Source organism: Delphinus delphis, chromosome 13, assembly GCF_949987515.2.
Source record: "Delphinus delphis chromosome 13, mDelDel1.2, whole genome shotgun sequence".
NCBI lineage: Eukaryota > Metazoa > Chordata > Mammalia > Artiodactyla > Delphinidae > Delphinus > Delphinus delphis.
In genome coordinates, this window is record NC_082695.1 from 30,260,371 (window position 1) to 30,279,835 (window position 19,465).

Sequence of the window (19,465 nt, forward strand, 5' to 3'; positions counted from 1 at the left end):
GCACTCAAAAAACAGTTAAAAAATCTGATCATTTACTTGGCACAAAAGGAGTCTCAACCAAACCCAGGGAATCAGTATCATGTCCTGAATGGTGATGAAAGATGTCCCCCAAGAGCTATCTGACAGCTAGCTGGTTCCTGTGGTTCCATTCACTAACCCTAGTTCCCAGGAGCGATCTAAAACACGCCTCTGTCCCTTGCAAGTGTCAACTAACTTGGCTAGTTATTATTTGTGTCTAGCATGTACTCAAAAAACCTTTCAGTAGAACGAAAGAAATACAGTTGAGTGAAAGCACTTGGGCAATCTTCAGGAAGTTGGAACTAAACTAAGGTGAACTATTTTCAACCTTTTGAGATATTCCACCATAGAGAGAGTACTAGAAGAAATATACACCCCCAAAAAAAGGGCAAAAAAATTTTGAGCTTTGCACAAGTGGTATATGGGGGTTTGGGTGCATGGACATGGCGTGAACAGCACAGGAAGCCAGCCAGCAAGGAAGCTGTTAACCAGAAGGGACGATTCCAGAGGCGTTAATACTATCAGCCTTCTTTTAAGCGTCTCATCTATCTGTGGAGAAAGCGACTTTTCCAAGACACACCTCTACCAGTTCAAGAGGACCAGAGGGCCTGTGTCTTCTCATCCTTCTCAACTGCCTTGTAATTCACTGCAGGGTTTCCTGCCAAGGGGTGGGAACCCCAGCTGGGAGACAGGGATGGGCCAGGCAGGAAAGGACCTCTGTGTCATGCTAAAGGGCTAAGACAATCCGGCCCAAGGCAAGTTTGTTTGTTTAAGCCAAGCATTAACACTGTCGGATTTGGGGGATACAGAAGGTAAAACAGAAAACGGAACGACTAGAAGTAGTGCATCCTTTAATGTGGTGACCACAGACTGTCTGCCCTCAAATACTCATTTGAGAGATGAGTGAAAGCGTGGATAAAATCAAAATGTTTAAGAGGTTAAAATGAACCATTTTCAAGTGTACAATCCAGTGGCATTTAGTACATTCACAACGCTGTGCAACCATCACCTCCATCCAGTTCCAAAACACTGTCATCACCCCCAAAGGAAACCCCAGCCAGGCTCCTTTCTCCCTCCCCCAGTCCCTGAAAACCACCAAGCTGCTTTCTGTCTGTGGATTTACCTGTCTGAACACTTCCTATAAATGGACTCACACAACATGTCTGGCTTCTTTCACTCGGTGTATTTTCGAGGTTCGCCCATGTAGCATGTACCAGTGAGAAAGAATTTCTAAGACCGTGAAAGAGCAGCCGGCAATTGAGGGTGGGGAGGAGGAGGGGTAAGGTAATTGCCATCGCTTAAGCCGGGGTGACTAAAAGGACAGTGGCACCATTAACACGGCCGGGAAAGACAAAAGAAGGTACAGGTGGGGGCAAAGGTGACCAGGCTGTTCCTGGACAGTCTGAGTTTGAAGGGTGACCAGAAACCCACCCTGGAGGAGGCCACCAGGCGGCTGAAAGCACAGTCTGCAGCTGCAGAGAGAAGCCCCGGCGACAGAGCCGAGGGGCACAGAGATGCACCGTGTGACTGTCCCCCGAGGGGCACAGACACATCTGCAACCAGGCCTGTCGTGGAGACACACGCACAAACTACCCTGGCCTTTCTCAGAATGTGGCACATCGTCCACTTACCAAACTTCAGAGGCGAACAATAACCAGTACGGCTCAGGACAGAGAAAACATTATCCTCCCTCTAGAGCGAGACCCACGAGAAAGTTTGTTCTGGCTTTGCTACAAAGGGCCCATTCACGGAGACCCCAGCTCGAATTTTCTGATTAGCATCTCCTCCGCCACCTCTGAACCCTGTGTGGCTGATTCATCCTTCTCTGCTTCCAGAACGGTCCACCAGCGTCCGACCCTCCTGAGACTCTGTTTCATGCTTCGTTGAAAAGTTTGGTGTCAATATGCAGCCCCACCAGTCTGACTGCGACTCTGGAGATAAAATACTATGATTGTGTCCCAAGTGAGCCATCCTTCTGAGTAATTTTAAGCTGTAAAGAAAGGGAGGGGCCAGCACCCCACCCCTTCCTCACAGCCAGCCTGGGCCTCCAATGTCAGTGATCATTTCTCACCCCAAAGAGCTTTTCGTGACCAGAGGCCAGGTCCTTCACAAATCCATTTGAATGTCTGCAAAAGAATCCCTGCTCGCTTTCAACACATGTATTTACTTATGTGTGTATAATTTACCTATTTATACAAAAACAAACACGCATATAAAATTTATAAAATATACTTCAAAGTTGTTGTCCGTACCCTTAAGGTCAGGCTCAAACTGGAAATTTTGAGAAAAGGAACCATTACGGCCTGCCTCCTGGCAAACTCGGACCAAAGCGGAAAGAGGGAAGTAAGTTATTAGAACGCGTAAGTGTAGAGGTGAGATCACAACCAGAGGAGGGTCACCCCGCCCCCCACCGGGACAAACCTGCCCAGGTTCCCCCGCCTCCGCCGCGAAGGTCGGCACGGCTCCACGCTCTCATTTTCATCCCCCACTCACCCGGCGAGTCCCCGATTTCCCCCGAGGGCAGGCACTGCTACAGGCACCCCCAGTGACCCGGACAGAGCCCACAGAGTATTCACAAAGGGGACAGTGATGAGGGCCGAAGAACTAGAACATGCAGCACTTTCACGGAAGTGGCGACATACGCAGAATTTACCCAAATCCATAAGGTGTCGGATCAGTAAACAAATCCAAAGGAACCATGAAGTACTAAGTGACGCTGTTGGCAGGTAACACACTGGCTTTAGCCATCATCTTAAAGCCCTCACCAACAGCTTTTAACTTCATCAAGAGGCAGGATATTTTCCAAGAGAACATCAGCTTTAATCTTATAATGGAAGTCAACAACAAAACAGGATTTGCATTACTGTAGCAAATGAAAAAAAATACATACGCATTGTCTAGACTGCTTTGCTAGAACACATTCACTCCTTAAAATTCAAAAGAAATCTGTGTTTAAATCATATTGGCTACATCGTTCTCAATGGTGAAAAACTGAAACCATTTCCACTAAGATCAGGAACAAGACAAAGCTGCCCACTCTCACCACTATTATTCAACATAGTTTTGGAAGTTTCAGCCACAGCGATCAGAGAAGAAAAAAGTAATAAAAAGAATCCAAATCGGAAAAGAAGTAAAGCTGTCACTGTTTGCAGATGACATGATACTACACATAGAGATTCCTAAAGATGCTACCAGAAAACTATTAGAGGTAATCAATGAATTTGGTAGAATAGCAGGATACAAAATTAATGCACAGAAATCTCTTGCATTCCTATACACTAACAACAAAAAACCTGAAAGAGAAATTAAGGAAACACTCCCCTTTACCACTGCAACAAAAAGAATAAAATACCTAGGAATAAACCTACCTAAGGAGACAAAAGACCTGTATGCAGAAAATTATGACACTGATGAAAGAAATTAAAGATGATACAAACAGATGGAGAGATATACCATGTTCTTGGATTGGAAGAATCAACGTTGTGAAAATGACTACAGTACCCAAAGCAATCTGCAGATTCAATGCAATCCCTATCAAACTACCAATGGCATTTTCACAGAACTAGAACAAAAAATGTCACAATTAGTATGGAAACACAAAAGACCCCGAATAGCCAAAGCAATCTTAAGAAACACAGAGCTGGAGGAATCAGGCACCCGGACTTCAGACTATACTACAAAGCTACAGTAATCCAGACAGTATGGTACTGGCACAAAAACAGAAATAAAGATCAATGGAACAGAATAGAAAGCCCAGAGATAAACCCACGCACATATGGTCACCTTATTTTTGATAAAGGGGGAAAGAATATACAATGGAGAAAAGACAGCCTCTTCAATAGGTGGTGCTGGGAAAACTGGACAGCTTCATGTAAAAGAATGAAATTAGAACACTCCCTAACACCATGTACAAAAATAAACTCAAAATGGATTAAAGACCTAAATGTAAGGCCAGACACTATAAAACAGAAGAAAACATAAGCAGAACACTCTAGGACATAAATCACAGCAAGATCCTTTTTGACCCACCTCCTAGAGAAATGGAAATAAAAACAAAAATAAATAAACAGGACCTAATGAAACTTAAAAGCTTTTGCACAGCAAAGGAAACCATAAACAAGACGAAAAGACAACCCTCAGAATGGGAGAAAATATTTGCAAATGAAGCAACTGACAAAGGATTAATCCCGAAAATTTATAAGCAGTTCATGCAGCTCAGTATCAAAAAAAACAAACAACCCAATCCAAAAATGGGCAGAAGACCTAAATAGACATTTCTCCAAAGAAGATACACAGATTGCCAACAAACACATTAAAGGATGCTCAACATCACTATTCATTAGAGAAATACAAATCAAAACCACAATGAGGTATCACCTCACACAGGTCAGAATGGCCATCATCAAAAAATCTAGAAACAATAAATGCTGGAGAGGGTGTGGAAAAAAGGGAACCCTCGGGCTTCCCTGGTGGCGCAGTGGTTAGAAGTCCGCCTGCCAGTGCAGGGGACAGGGGTTTGAACCCTGGTCTGGGAAGATCCCACATGCCACAGAGTGGCTGAGTCTGTGTGCCACAACTACTGATACTGCGCTCTAGAGCCCGCGAGCCACAACAGCCGAACCCACGTGCTCCAACTACTGAGGTCCGCGTGCCTAGAGCCCATGCTCCACAACAAGAAAGGCCACCGCAGTGAGAAGCCCATGCACCGCAACAAAGAGTAGCCTCCACTCACCACAACTAGAGAAAACCCGCGCACAGCAACAGAGACCCAACACAGTCAAAAATAAATAAGTAAAATACATAAATTTATTTAAAAAAAAGGGAACCCTCTTGCACTGTTGGTGGGAATGTAAATTGATACAGCCACTATGGAGAACAGTATGGAGGTTCCTTAAGAAACTAAAAGTAGAACTACCATATGACCCAGCAATCCCACTACTGGGCATATACCCTGAGAAAACCATAATTCAAAGAGTCACGTACCACAATGTTCATTGCAGCTCTGTTTACAATAGCCAGGACATGGAAGCAACCTAAGTGTCCATCGACAGATGAATGGATAAAGAAGATGTGGCACATATGTACAATGGGATATTACTCAGCCATAAAAAGAAACGAAATTGAGTTATTTGTGGTGAGGTGGATGGACCTAGAGTCTGTCATACAGAGTGAAGTAAGTCAAAAAGAGAAAAACAAATACCGTATGCTAACACATAAATGGAATCTAAGAAAAAAAATGTCATGAAGAACCTAGGGGTAAGACGGGAATAAAGACACAGACCTACTAGAGAATGGACTTGAGGATATGGGGAGGGGGAAGGGTAAGCTGTGACAAAGCGAGAGAGTGGCATGGACATATATACACTACCAAACGTAAAACAGATAGCTAGTGGGCAGCAGCCTCATAGCACAGGGAGATCAGCTCGGGGCTTTGTGACCACCTAAAGGGGTGGAATAGGGAGGGTGGGAGGGAGATGCAAGAGGGAGGAGATATGGGGATATATGTATATGTATAGCTGATTTACTTTTACTTTGTTATAAAGCAGAAACTAACACACTGTAAAGCAATTATACTCCAATAAAGATGTTAAATAAATAAATAAATCATATCGGCTGAATAACAGACACAGGCAGCACACACCCATCATCTGCTGACACAGGGTAATGAACAAGCGTAACATATTTTCCAGCTCACTGGAAGAGAAGGCTCTCGAGAAAAATGCTACCACCTTATTTTGTATTCTAGTAATAATATACCTCGCTTGGACCCATAAAGGGAATTAACGGCCAGCTCATCGGAATGGAAATTATAAAAAACAGCTTTAGAGCAGGGTTCAACAAGCCTTTTCTGGAAAGGGCCAGAGAGCAAATATTCCAGGCTTTGCAAGCAAGACAGCCTCCGTCACATCATCATCTTTGCTTTTTTAGGTTTCTGTGCGGTTTTTTTTCCCCCCAACAATGCTATGAAAAATGTAAAAACCATTCTTAGTTCCCAGGCCATACAAACCGTTGCTGGCCGACCCGCCTTAGACCATGGTAAGAAAGAATAGGACACTTGGAGTCCCAAGTCCCTCACAATTCAACCCAAGGGGCAAACCCCCATCCATGTCTGATTTACCTCCTTCAGTCTCTCCAGCTCATTTTGGAGGGCCTGTTTGGATATTTCCACTTCAATCATCTGCTGTCGTAGAGTTTCATTCTCATCTTCAGCTTTAGCTCTCTTTTCCTCCACAGTTTCAAGTTCATGGTGCAACCTGACCGACACATCTTTGGCCACCTGCATCAACCCACAGAGACTGTCATCAGGATGGGAAGCTTTCTGTGTGTTAAGGGTACCTCCAAACAACTTCAGAGGCAGAATCATTAAGGAATATTATATTACACCAAAGAGCAAAGACGCTGGCAATATTAACAAGCCTAGTTTTAAAGGAGGAAGGTATTAGTTTGAAACATGAAATCCACATTAAGGGAAAATATGACATTCATCTGGATTAAAAGCCACTTTGCAAGGCCCTGCTCCTTCTAGAATATCAATATCCCAGGAGCACATGCTTTAAATGACAAGTTAAAAATCATCACCATCATCATCAAAAAAATAAACATTTCTGTTCCCCAAAATAATACAAAACCTACCTGCTTAAAAAAAAACAAATGAAGTAATTCTATATGCAGTAGATGTTTCATGTAGTCAAGTTTTAAATTGTCTACTCTGGTAAAATATTTGAATGCTAAAGGCAGTTAAACATTTTTACTTTATAAAAGGAAATAAGGAAGGAGATTTTTGTGAGAGAAATATAAATCACCTTTTTATCACACTGAATGACATTTTGTTAGTGGTTTATAAATCTGATAGTTACAAAGATTCTTTCTGTTATTATAATGAAAGGCTAAATGAGATTTCCTAAGGACTCGTTTAATAAGGAGGATATTATACATAATTCATCTCTAGATAAATGATTTGATAATTGGGGCAGGAGAGAAGCCATGGTGGAGAGGACAAATGGAATAAAGTCTGGGATTTCTTCACCTCATTCCCACTTCCACCAACGATTCTCAAAGACACTTTAGACAATTAGTTATGTTCCTATTTCTCTTTCAGTTAAATCACCACTACAAGTCTTACTTGGGTTATGGTACTTTCAGGTTTTCTGCATCCTAGAAACTTAAATAACCAAAAAAAAAAAAATTTAAGTGGCTATGACCAACTTTTTTTTCCCGGACGCTCAGGCTCAGCGGCCATGGCTCACGGGCCCAGCCGCTCCGCAGCATATGGGATCTTCCTGGACCGGGGCACGAACCCGTGTCCCCTGCATCGGCAGGCGGACGCTCAACCACTGCGCCACCAGGGAAGCCCCCGCTCACTCACCTTTAAGTCCTGCTCCAGACTTCGGATGAGCTCGCCATCCACCTGCCCGGTCTCTGCCACCTTCAGGCTCTTCTGCTCAGCCTTCCTGAGGCGGTACTGCAGGATTCGGCAGTTTTTATTGGCGCGGTCCAGTTCCCGCCGAAGCTCCTGCAGCTGGTAAACATCTTCCTCTAAATAACTGTCTCTCATCTCTTCCATTTCAGCACGGAGTTCATCCAACTCATCCTACACAAGCCAGACAGAGGAGACTGAGAAGCCAGGTCCATCAGAAAGGATGGAGTCGTCCATCCACCCCTGCTTTGCAATACTGTGAACCTTCTGCACAGTTACCTGTCGGCCTCTGGCCACAACTGTGTGATACGACACAGGGACTCTGGAAATTCTCATGCAAGACAATTATCACCAGACGTCTGTTCAGATCTTATAGATCCAGAAGCCAAAAACGAGCAAGGATTATGCATTGCAGGCTCTCAGCATTTATCCTGCTCCCAATCTTTCCTTACATAATCATCACCATAAACGAAGTCACCTCTGCAGATAATTAAACCTTTAGATTCCAACCAAACGCTGACCTAAACCCGCGTCTCTAAGACACAATCTAGGCAGTAAGACAGACACTGCCTGCAAAGAACACAGACTTTAGTGCGGTCATAACTGTATTGTCCGGGAATTATACCCGCAAATGTCCCTAAAATTCTGTCTTGACTCATGATTCTAAAGATAAAACCGGGAGATCAGCTCAGTGCTTTGTGACCACCTAGAGGGGTGGGATAGGGAGGGTGGGAGGGAGAGGCAAGAGGGAGGAGATATGGGGATATATGTATATGTATAGCTGATTCACTTTGTTATACAGCAGACACTAACACACCATTCTAAAGCAATTATACTCCAATAAAGATGTTAAAAAAAATAAAGATAAAACCTCGTGCGCTGTTTCTTTCCCATTCGTCTGCCCTGCATTTCCCATCTCCACTCCACTCTGGTGTCAACATGAAGACACGCGGGTACAGGAGAAACCCAGGAGTTATTCCTGGCTCCCTCCCCGCCGCATGCCAGGCCACAGCCAATGCAGTGCTGTCAGCTCAAAGTCCAAATACCTGCGGCTCTCCCGCCTCTATCCCTCTCAAGAGGGCCACAGGTAAGACTTACACAGGTAAGCCCATCTGTCACCTGGGTGCCCCGCTTCCCCTCTATAGCTCAGGCTCCACCCAGACCTACCCTTTTCATAAGTAACTCAGACCTCCTCCCCCTACTCATGCCCTCCAGGGGGCTCCGCATCACAGAGAAAGTTCTTCCAGGTCCTCCCCAGCACCTGCATGCTAACCCCTCATTCCCTGACACCCTGTTGCTTCCACAGGGTCCAGGCAGCTGGAGTCCTTTCACCTGTTATGGCCTCCCCTTCCTCCCCAGCTCTTTGCGGAGCTCACAGTCACACTGTCACACAACTTGGAAGGCACACAATGCCACCCCCTGCCATCCCCCACCCCCCCAGTCTCTAGTCCAGGCCCTGCCCCTCCCCGCCGCCTCATGTTATCTGCGTTTCTTCCTGTTCATCATCTGTCGCCCACCCAGGAAGATAAGCGCCAGGAGGGCAGACACCTGGTGTCTCCCAGTGTCCAGGGCAGCGCGAGCCACACGGCAGGCCCTCAATAAATATTTGTGGAATGACTACCCATGAACCTCGGTCAACACCCAGAAAGACTAAACCCTAAACAGGACCCAAACCAGACATCCCCGCACATGGCTTTGTTCCAGTCTTGCAGTCTGGTCCTGGAAAATTCTTCCCAAACCCATAGACACAGCTGCAGCATGTGATGAGATATAAATTCTATTATAAAGACTTCAACAAGGAGCAATTTGGAAGGCGGGAGATTAAGAAAAGCATTCTAGAACTGTCTTGATTAGTTTGATAATTGATGGCATAAATGCCTCCAGATTAGGGTACACTTGTTCATCGTTTTTTTTTTTTTTCTTTTTGCCACACCACGCAGCTTGTGGGATCTTAGTTCTCCGGTCCCTCGGCAGTGAACGTTAGGAGTCCTAACCACTGGACCGCCACAGAATTCCCCATTCCCGTTTGTTTTGCTCAATTAATACTGAGGCTCAAGGGAAACACTCTCCCAAATGTGGACACCCTAACTTGTCAGCTCTCACCCTAGTCAGTCTGTTCCTGGAGTCTGACCACCCTTGCTAATCCTGCATTTATTCTTAAACCCAGGGATTTATTTACAATAAAGAACAAGAGTTTCCCAACACCAGAGCCTCAGGTAGACAAGAAATTGACTACAAAGGAATCTCCTAGAAGAGTATCCTACCCTGGGTAAGATTAGGTCCAAGAAGTGTAACAAACGAACTGGGAAACTTTGTGGAAAAATACAGACTAGCGCCAACGGGGTGAAAACAATTGTCCAGCCAACCCCACCTGTGTGCAGCCATCACCTATATGGGAAAGGGCACAGACGCGGCACCTCATTCCAAGTCCCAGTCTGTAGGTTCTCTCACTCTGTCCACACCACCTGACCAAAGAGCATTACCTACTCAGCTGACCATGACTCCAAGTGGAGCCTGTTTCAACGGACCACCAAGGAGAACGGATGTCAAAGGGGAAAGCTTTACCAACATTCCTAGTAGTCAAATGAATAAAAACGTTTTTGTTCTCATCCGCTACGTGTTCTTACAGAATTTCTGTACCAGTGATGACAGCCTCATTAAAAATATAAGATCTTCTCATGTGTCTTAAGAAAGTTAAATCTTAACGTTGAAAATGTTACGATGTAAAAGCAAGTTTCATTGCTGTTTTTTTCTTCGTGGAGATCTCTTCCTGTCAATCTTGTTCCTGGTAGGAAAATTTGTTGGCACTGGGAGTTACTGGGCCGAGCACAGAGGCCGGTCACTGGAACATCCATGAAGAGAATGGACAGGCTGGGCTCTTCAGGTGCCTGGAGAACCCACCTATTTCAGGAAGGTCCTTTCAAACTGCAGCAAAGAGGTTGTTCCTGATGCCCGATCACTGCACTGAGCCATGGAAGCTGTGCCCTTGACCCAACCCACGCTGGAGGAGACCAACTACCAGCTGCAAGCTTCAGAACAGGCCTGTGCATGCCATCCTCCCATAAAGAGTAGAGAGTTAGGGCTTCCCTGATGGCGCAGCGGTTGAGAGTCCACCTGCCGATGCAGGGGACACGGGTTCGTGCCCCAGTCCGGGAAGATCCCACATGCCGCGGAGCGGCTGGGCCCGTGAGCCATGGCCGCTGAGCCTGTGCTCCGCAATGGGAGAGGCCACAACAGTGAGAGGCCCGCGTACCGCAAAAAAAAAAAAAAAAAAAAAAAAAAAAAAAAAAAGAGTAGAGCTAGTCCTGAATCTTCAAAATCAAGGTCAAGCTTCACTCAGATCCCATCTGTGAATCTGATCTTTGAGAAAAAGCCTCATCTCTACACACGTCTGAATACAGTTAAAAGTTAATTGTTACACTGGGTAATAAAAAATAGTTCAATACAGGCAATAATCACTATATGTATGTACACATACAAATATCCAGTGGTGTTGGGCGTTCCATTTATGGAAGGAACTGTTTACGATTGCTTTTCCTTCTAGAAAGCTTATCATTAATGCCTGAAACGATCTATTATTCAAACACGAGTTTTAAAATGTGACATAACCATAAAAAGACATGATACGACTTGCAGGTAAAAAATGTTCTCTGGTTTTCAGACTTCGTAATGGGGGTGGCACGGGGTTGGGGGAGGCCCTCTTCGGCCCAATGTTAAACGCTGGCTACGTTCTACGGACGCCTACACCCCCCGCTGCAGGCTGAAAAGGTCTGTTCCGGGGCTAGACGAACCCACACCTCCAGATCACCGAGGAGGCCACATGTAAACAGCTAAAATTTTTTGGCATAAATAATCACTAACATTAGATGCATTGAAAAGAAAATTAGGGGGAGACCATACTTGCATGTATTTGAATCATTGCTTTTGTACCTCATTTTATCTAAATTTGTAGAACAAAAGGCATCCTTTATTAAGCACTTTACCTTCGTTACTAAGCCTAAAATAACCCTGCCAGGGACACACGACCCCCATTTGACAGACAAGGAGGCAAAACCCAAGCCGGTAAACACATCCAAACCCTCTCAGCTCATAAATGGAAGCCCAGCTACAAACCCAGGATGTCTGGTTCCATACACAGGCTCTTCCCGGTAAGTGCTAGAAATTATCTGCAACAACCAGGACAAACGAAACAATAAGCTTTAAATCATATTTTTAAAAGTCCATCGTCGGTGTAAAATAATAAAAACAAGCTAACATTTAGACCTTGACATTGTCAATGTGCAGGTATACTTATTTTCACACTTGGTCCTCACGAAAGCATTATAATATGCAGAAAAGGTATCCATACCCCCGTTTTTAAAATGAGGACACTGAAATTCTAAAAGTTTAAATGCTTCCCAACACTAGCCTGTAGCAGAGATGGGACGAGGCCAGGGTTTCAGCTCTTTTCATAGAGCCTTGAAAAAAGCAATTTTCAGGTTCAATGAAAAGAAGTTCTAAGAAAAGCGAATTATGAACCACGTAAGCTGGCAGCAGACATTTGAGAAGCCAAAACTGATTATTCAGATTCGGGTCATGATGAGAGTGATTTTCAAACTAACATGACATTAATTTTCTGACAGCATGCTCTAATTTAGAAAACATTCAAGAACCTTAAAGATGTCTGCCATTTAAATGCTTAAAAATAACCAAGTCAAGCAGAACATATAATGTTTCTGGCAGACAACATTTACACACAGTAAGTAGAAGTGGAAAATCGTTGTTTTTTAATACAGATATTAAGAAAAAACTGCCCTTAATCAAGTTTTATATTGAATTAACATCAGGTCTGTCAGATACTCAAATGTTAGATCATTACCACACTGAAAAGCTAATTTAGTTTTAACTAAATATGCTTTTCAAATTTTGTATGTAAAATGAAATCTTGATGTAGTGGGAAGTTCCCCAACTACTCCCCTTTGCCTGCAGATAATGATCAAGCGTTATTTTACATCTATCTGACACATATCAAATTCGAGAAATAATGAGGTACCACGTGTGCACTAGAATAAACCAAGATTAAAATTTCAACGAAAACCTCTTTGCAGATAGTTTTATCCACCAATATAAAAACCAAATCCACACGGTGAAAGCGGTGAAAACTCTTGATTATACTGACAATCTCATCAGATCTTAATCGCCTTTAAACAACCTGAAATCAATAACTAGTCCTATTTTAATCACCCCTCCCTAAATAGACCCAACTTAGACAGTGAGAGCAGTCACAGCTGGCTACTGTTGCAATAATTCCCTCTTCTGGGAGTTACAGACCTTATCCTCTGTTGTAATATACAATGAATCCACCTCGCTTCCCCCCGGACAATGGAACTGTTCTCTGCAGAGTCCCAGCTGAGACTCAGAGGGCTCAGGGACCCTCCCATTGTTTACCAAGCACAGTTCATCCAGCAGCGATGGCCCTGTGTTCCCTGGTCTACATGATCTTGCCACCTAAGGTGATTACTGCCGCTTTGAAGGCTGAATAAAGAGTGGGTGTGGAAAGCAGAAGGTCAGGAAAGAATAGGGATACTGTCTGCTTTAACCTTCCAGAAGAAGGGAGGAGGGCCAGGGGCCTGGGACGGAGGGAGGGGCTGCAGCGCTTCAAGCTCAGAACTGTTTATTCCTGCCTCCGTGTCCACCCCACCTCCACCCTTTCCAGGCGGCTGAGCATCTGGGCTCTGCGCAGGCAGATTTAACCAAATCCTTTCAGACCTTGAAACTCCAAAGACTCCAAGTGAGACGCAGGATGGCGAGGCTGGATCGGCGCTGATGCACTGCAACCTCTCAACCCAAATGGCCTCACCAGCGGTCTCCCTAAGAAATCACTCCTCTCCAAGAATCCAATAGTACCTGCTCTGTAGCTAGCGCTGACTTTTGTTTTAACCAGAAATAATTCTTCTGAAGTAACTGAAAAGGCAGAGCAAACTCAGCAGCCCTTTCCCCCACTGACCTCGCGGGCCCCACAGGACACGGGAACTTTGGGGTACACTATTTGAGGGCAGGGGGAATGGTGTCGTGCGAGCATCCCCAGTAACGCGAGAAGCATTTTCAAAATAGGCCAATAAACTCAAAGCGATTAAAACCCTCCTGAAAAGCCTGTGAGAACAGAGAACATAATTAATATGTTCACAATGAGCTCTAAGGCTTGTATGACTGTCTTGGAGCAATCGAGCAAAATCGCAGGGGCGGCGGGCAAGCAACGCTCCAGCAGGGTTTCGTGGACGCCCTCATCACTAACCTGTGCCTGGGTCTGGTCTGAGAAAGAAGCAAATGCCTTTCAATAACTGAACTCAATCTCGCACCTTAATTCCTAAAGCCTTCGGAACACGTGTGAATTCATCAGTGGTCAAGGGCCAAGAGTGCTTTTCTGACTGTGCCTTCAGACAAAAAGCCAGCTACCTGGATTAATTATGCACTTCTCACCTAGTCACCACGTTGCTCCGTGATGACAGTAGGAAAGCAGGGTCAGGGATGGCCCCGTACAGCTCCACACAACAGAAGGGGGTACTTCTCTGTTGACAGTTGATTTTTAAGAAAATACAGCAGGCTGGTAAAAACCAAGAGAATTCCCCTCAAATTTCCTGATCAGCAACACATCCTTCTACAGTTTTGAGGCCTTAGTTTTCTGCCTAGATTACTCTTAGGTCATTCTAGCTCAGAAACCGTCTTATACAGTAATGGTGACAGAACTGACTCAGGAAAGCTTTGTAATACTTGTGGTCACCATCCTCCACAATATATCAAAGTAAAATTTCTGGGTGGAGTCTCCTTTCTAATCGCGAGAGTTCTGTGCAGCATTCCCTAAGAAAGCATTAGGTCACGGGCTCGCTTTTATCTACCATCAAAAGAAGTACCAGTGAGGACAAGAGGAACAAAAAGAGACGTTTGGGCTTATAATACACACACTCTAAACCTCACGTGCAAAGCAGGCCTACAGCAAACGTCATTGCCCAGGAGGTCACTGATGCTCCCAGCCCCATTTTGCACAAGTGGGTGGGCTCGCTGGCCTTTAGAAAAGTCTAGCAGGGTTGTTGTCTGTCTTTCCCACATTGAACTACTGTCATTTAAGCTTTGAATAGCCAATCACGTAACTCACACATGTGTTGGTGATCATTCTTCTGACTTCCTAGCCTCCCCAGACCTCCTCTATCTCCGCTTCTCTCCTGTCAGAGGAAAGGCTGGGAGATGGATTCAGGCATCATAAATGGTCGGCTGTGACCTTTTCTCCACAGGAAATGGCAACTGACATTTCCCACAAATTAAACATTGTCAGTGGGGTTTATGGGACCATTTATCCACAGGCTAGTGGAGAGGTGTTCTTGGTGGCCCTTTCACCTAAAAAGAGGGCCCCTAGGAAAGCTAAACGCTGGGAACATTTTGAGCTAATAAACTCTAAGGCAAGCGTGTGCTCAGAAAAGGAGCCTTCATGGAAATAGGGTTGCAGCCTGGAGCAGGGAAAGAACAGAGGTCTGGGGGCAGGGAAAATACAAGCTGCATCACTTACTAGCTGGATGACCTTGGGCAAGTCACTAAGTTTTCTCAGCTCTCAGCATCCCTGTCTGTGAAATTGGGATTATGATAAATGTAACAATGATACCCTATGTTTCTGTGAGATTCACTGAAATATCAAATACATCAGATTAGGTGCCAGGGTCAGACACCTATTTCCTTCATTGAGAATCTAACATGAAAAAATAAAGCAAATAACCAGTCATCTAGGAATGAACCCCGAAATGACTGCCTACCTTAAGATTAAAGATGTAATGAGAAAACCTCTTTTCAAAAAAAATTTTTAAAACCCTTAATTTTCTGTTACTTAGCTGTCATGATTTGGATAAACATCATTCAATCAGAAACGCTGTGGGTCAGGGATTAGGCTAAGAGCCAAGGCTACAAAATTCAGTAAGATCATCTTTCTTGTCCTCAGGGAGCTTACTTCCAGGGCAAATTTACAAAAGTGCTGATTTCACAACAGAGTTCCACATGATACCGTGGCTCTTTCTCTACCACACCTCTGAATTTCACTGTTGTCTATTACACAAGAGTCAGTGACAGGGACTTCCCTGGAGGCACAATGGTTAAGAATCTGCCTGCCAATGCAGGGGACACAGGTTTGTGCCCTGGCCCAGGAAGATCCCACATGCCGCGGAGCAGCTAAGCCGGTGAACCACAACTACTGAGCCCGCGCTCTAGAGCCCGCGAGCCAGAACTACTGAGCCTGCACACCACAACTACTGAGTCCGTGTGCCTAGAGCCCGTGCTCCACAACAAGAGAAGCCACTGCAATGAGAAGCCCAAGCACCACAACGAAGAGTAGCCCCCGCTCGCCACAACTAGAGAAAGGCCCCGCGCAGCAACGAAGACCCAACGCAGCCAAAAATAAATAAATGAATTAAGAAAAAAAAATGCACTATTTGAAACGTCTTACTCCAAGTCTCCATCTGCTCTCTTTCCCCACCACTCTCCTCCTCTGCCTCTTTGAACAGGATAAAATAACCACTGGGCTCAGTGAGTTAGAGCAGCTTCTGCAGCCGGAGTTTAGGAATACTCAGCAGTTCACTGCTCTGATCCCAGTTTGAACTGCACACTTCATCACCAAGCACCTTAAAAGCTCACATCCTTGGTCCCACCAGCCAACACTTGGCCTCCATCAGGGACCGTCAGCATTTGCTGAGAACACAGGGCGAATCACAAAACCCACTGATACAGGAGGTTTCGGAGCAAACATATATTTAACTGTCTTAACAGAAACAGGAGATTTACACCAGTGGAGCTATTTACTAACCTGCGTATCACAATAAATTAAAACAATTGCTTTCAGGACAGCCCTCCTTACTTTCAGGTGACCTACCCCCACCCCCAACACTGCCTAAATCCTCTTTCCTGCAGCGCCAGCCCTCCTTCTCCTGGAAAAGATGGAATCAGACTTGTGCCCCAAAGCTCACAGGACCCAGAAGCCTCTTAGAGCGGGCCCCGCCGCCAAGTGCTCAGATAGGACGCAGAGGCTGCGATTCCCTCGAAAGTGCCCCGGCGTGAGAAGGGCATCAAGTGGCCTCTCCTGACACGGAAAACCCAGGTGGTGGACGCTTACAAAGGACCGGCCAGCAGGACACAGTGGTCCCTCCATTCAGGCCGCACTCAAGAGACTCCTGAACTGCAGGTTTATCACTGAAAACGCCGAGGCCCTCTGTCTGCTCTGTGAGCCCCGGGAGAGACACGGAGGGCGCCCGTCTTTCTGTAACTGGGAGAAGCGGCAGGCGAGTCTGCAGCCTGGGCCACCACACCCTCCGAACCCCCCTCTCCTCCCACGGAGCCCGGCCCAGAGCCCTTCGGCTGGGGAAAACCCGCTCCCACAGGCTAGGGGTCTGGGGGTCGACTGCACATCCAAAAAGTGATCAGAGCCGACACTCTATAATCAACGCAGCATCAACAGGGGCAGAGGCATCCGCGGAAAGCAGCAAGACTTCTAGAAACAAGCTAAGTGGGTGGAAAGCAGCCTGGACCCACAGGTCTTGCTGCTCCTTCCAGAAGTTTTGGCTCCAGTTCCCAGCGCCCGGTGTGTGCGGGGGGCAGGAAAGTGAACGACAGCAGGAGAAAGCGCTTTCGGGACCGGGAGGCGGGGCTCGCGGGTTCCAGCCCGCACCCAGACGTGGGGTCGCCTCCAGGCCACCGGCGGCGGGGTGGGCTGCGCACCTTGAGATAGTCGTTCTCCGAGCGCAGCTCCTCCATCTCCCGCAGCAGCTCCTCCGCCGCCGCCGCCGGTACCAGCCGGGGCTGCTCGCCCGGGCCGTGCTCCTTGGGGTTCCCGGGGACCGTTCGCTCTGGCGGAGCGCACCCCCCGGCATCCTCCGCCACGCCGGGCCCCGGGGACCCCGCGGGGACCCCGCTCGGGCTGCTCCGACCCCCGAGGCAGGCGGCGGGGGGCACGGCGAGGAGCGGGAAGGGCTCGGGGCTGCCCGTAGGCGCCCCCCGAGCCGCGGGGCTCGTCGTGGGGGCTCCCCGCAGGGGTTCCCGGTCGCTGGAGCCCGTGCCGGACTCGGCGTCGCTGCTGGCGGCGGGGATCAGGCGCTGCTCGTCGGACAGGGGGTCGGAGGGACAGTCGGAGAGATCGGAGCTGCTGTCGGTGTGGCTGATGCGCGAGCCGGGGGCCGGGGAGCCGGCCGCGGGGGTCACGGCGAGGATCACGGCGGGGACCGGGACGATGGGAACCCGGGGACCGGAGGCGCGGGCGGGGACCACACCGGAGCCGCGTTTGGCTTTGCGGCCCTTGGCAGCGGCGGGCAGCGGCTCGGCCCCGAGCGGCGGCTTCCCGACCCGGGGCAGCGGCTCGGCGGGCGCCGCGCGCGCCGCCTTCCTGGGGCCCGGAGCGGCCTTGGCGCCGCCCGCTGCTCTGGCCCCGGCGCCCGGCGGCGGCTTGTCCTTCGCGCCGGGGGCGCCGCCGCTGCGCCGGGAGACGCGGCCGGGCGCGGCCGGGGGCCCCGGCGAGGGCGGCGCCTTGCCCGCGAGGCTGGGCGAGCGCGGAGCGGCGGGCGCCGGGGCTCGGCCCGAGGAAGGGGCGGCCGGGCCGGGGGCCGCGGGCCGGCCGTGCAGGTCCTTGAGAAATGGCCTGGCGGGCGAGGGCGCGCGGTGCAGCCGCCTTCGCTCGGCCAGCGGGTGGAGATAGTGGTGGCGGTGGTGCTGGCCGGACGGCTGCGGCTTCGCATCCGGGGCGCCGCCGGCCGCGGGGCCATTCAGCGTCTCCATGGCCGGGGCCCGGGCCGCGAGCAGCAGCTCAGGCGGCGGATGCTCCGGGCGGCGGCGGCGTGCAGCCTCCCCGCACGCCCGCTCATCACTGTCCGCCAGCCCCGCCCGGTGTGCGCCTCGCACTCCCGCGCCGCCGCCGTCCCCCGCACCCTGGCCTCGAGGATCCCCGCGGGGCTCGCGGCCTCCGTCTCCCGGCTCTTCTCCGGCTGAGGTCACCCGCGTTCGCGTTCTCCGGGCGCGGCGGCGCGGCGGCTCCCTGCCGCTCGCATCCTCTGCGCGCGGCGCGCCGGGCTCGCACACCCGCCCTAGTCCAGCGGCAGCGACGCTGGCGGCGCGCTCCCCGCTCCCGCGCCTCGCTCTCCGCCCAGCCCGCTCTCCGCAGCACCGCCCGCTCGGGCCCGCGCCCCCCTCCCAGCGCGGGCCCGCCGCCCGGTGCGCATGTCCCGCCTCCCGCCAGCCGGCGCCGCGATGGGGGCGGGGCTGCGCTCCCGGACTGCGCGCCGGCTGTGGTCCCCGGTCCTCTCCGCCCTGGGACCCTCGTGCTTTTGGAGGCCGGGGAGGCAGTACGGGAGCTGGGAAGGGGCAGAGGTGAACTGGGGGGGCGGGCGCTGCCCCCCAGGGTGGCGGCAACCTGGAGGTCCGGGAGGGTGCCTGGGCCCCAATGCGGGGTGCACTCTCGGGGCGCCGACGTCCCCTCCGCGGAACAACGCCGCCCCACAGGCCCCCGCATCCAGGCCGGCCTCCCACGGCCCCTTAGTTCCGCCCCACCGTCCTCTCCCTCAGGGCCGAAGTCTCCACCTTCCTTTAAGGAGTGCTGAGACCCGACGCAGCTACCTATCGGGTCCAGAGGCGCACGGGGCTCAAGAGTTGGCACCCCAGTGGCCTCTGGAGCTCAGAGGAGGAGCCGCTGTTGGAGTAGGAGAAGCATCTCGCCAAGTTTGGCGTCAGAAAGGGAACTCACATTTAGTGTCGGCTGCAAGCCAGGCCCTGTTAGACACTCCAGCAACTCGGGCAGCGGCATTGTTTCATTTCATCCTCATAACGAACCCGACTACGAATTACTTCTGTCTTCTTGAAGGATGAGGACATGGGTGCGGGAGGTGAAGTCAGTGCCGCAGCCAGTGCACGCTGGCTGGGACTCATGCCCGAGTCTGTGCAGTGTTCAGTCCTACGTGCTGTCCCCTCGGAGAACCCGGAGCTTGAGCGCCGCTTCGACCACAGGAGATTCTAGCCTGGCTCACTGACCTTTTC

General features: G+C 49.2%; 1 protein-coding gene across 2 annotated transcripts in view; it reads right to left on the minus strand.

Moving 5' to 3' along the window:
* The window catches only part of MTCL1 (microtubule crosslinking factor 1), a 123,647-nt gene extending 105,254 nt beyond the window's left edge, over window positions 1-18,393 (minus strand). For both annotated transcript variants that reach the window (XM_060028685.1, XM_060028684.1), the window contains exons 1-3: window positions 17,165-18,393; window positions 7,385-7,609; window positions 6,137-6,295 (exon numbers count right to left, since the gene is read on the minus strand). In XM_060028685.1, coding sequence (XP_059884668.1) covers window positions 6,137-6,295; window positions 7,385-7,609; window positions 17,165-18,214 — 1,434 coding nt within the window. In that variant the 5' untranslated portion in view covers window positions 18,215-18,393. The remainder of the gene's footprint in view (window positions 1-6,136; window positions 6,296-7,384; window positions 7,610-17,164) is intronic.
* Between the last annotated feature and the right edge of the window lie 1,072 nt (window positions 18,394-19,465).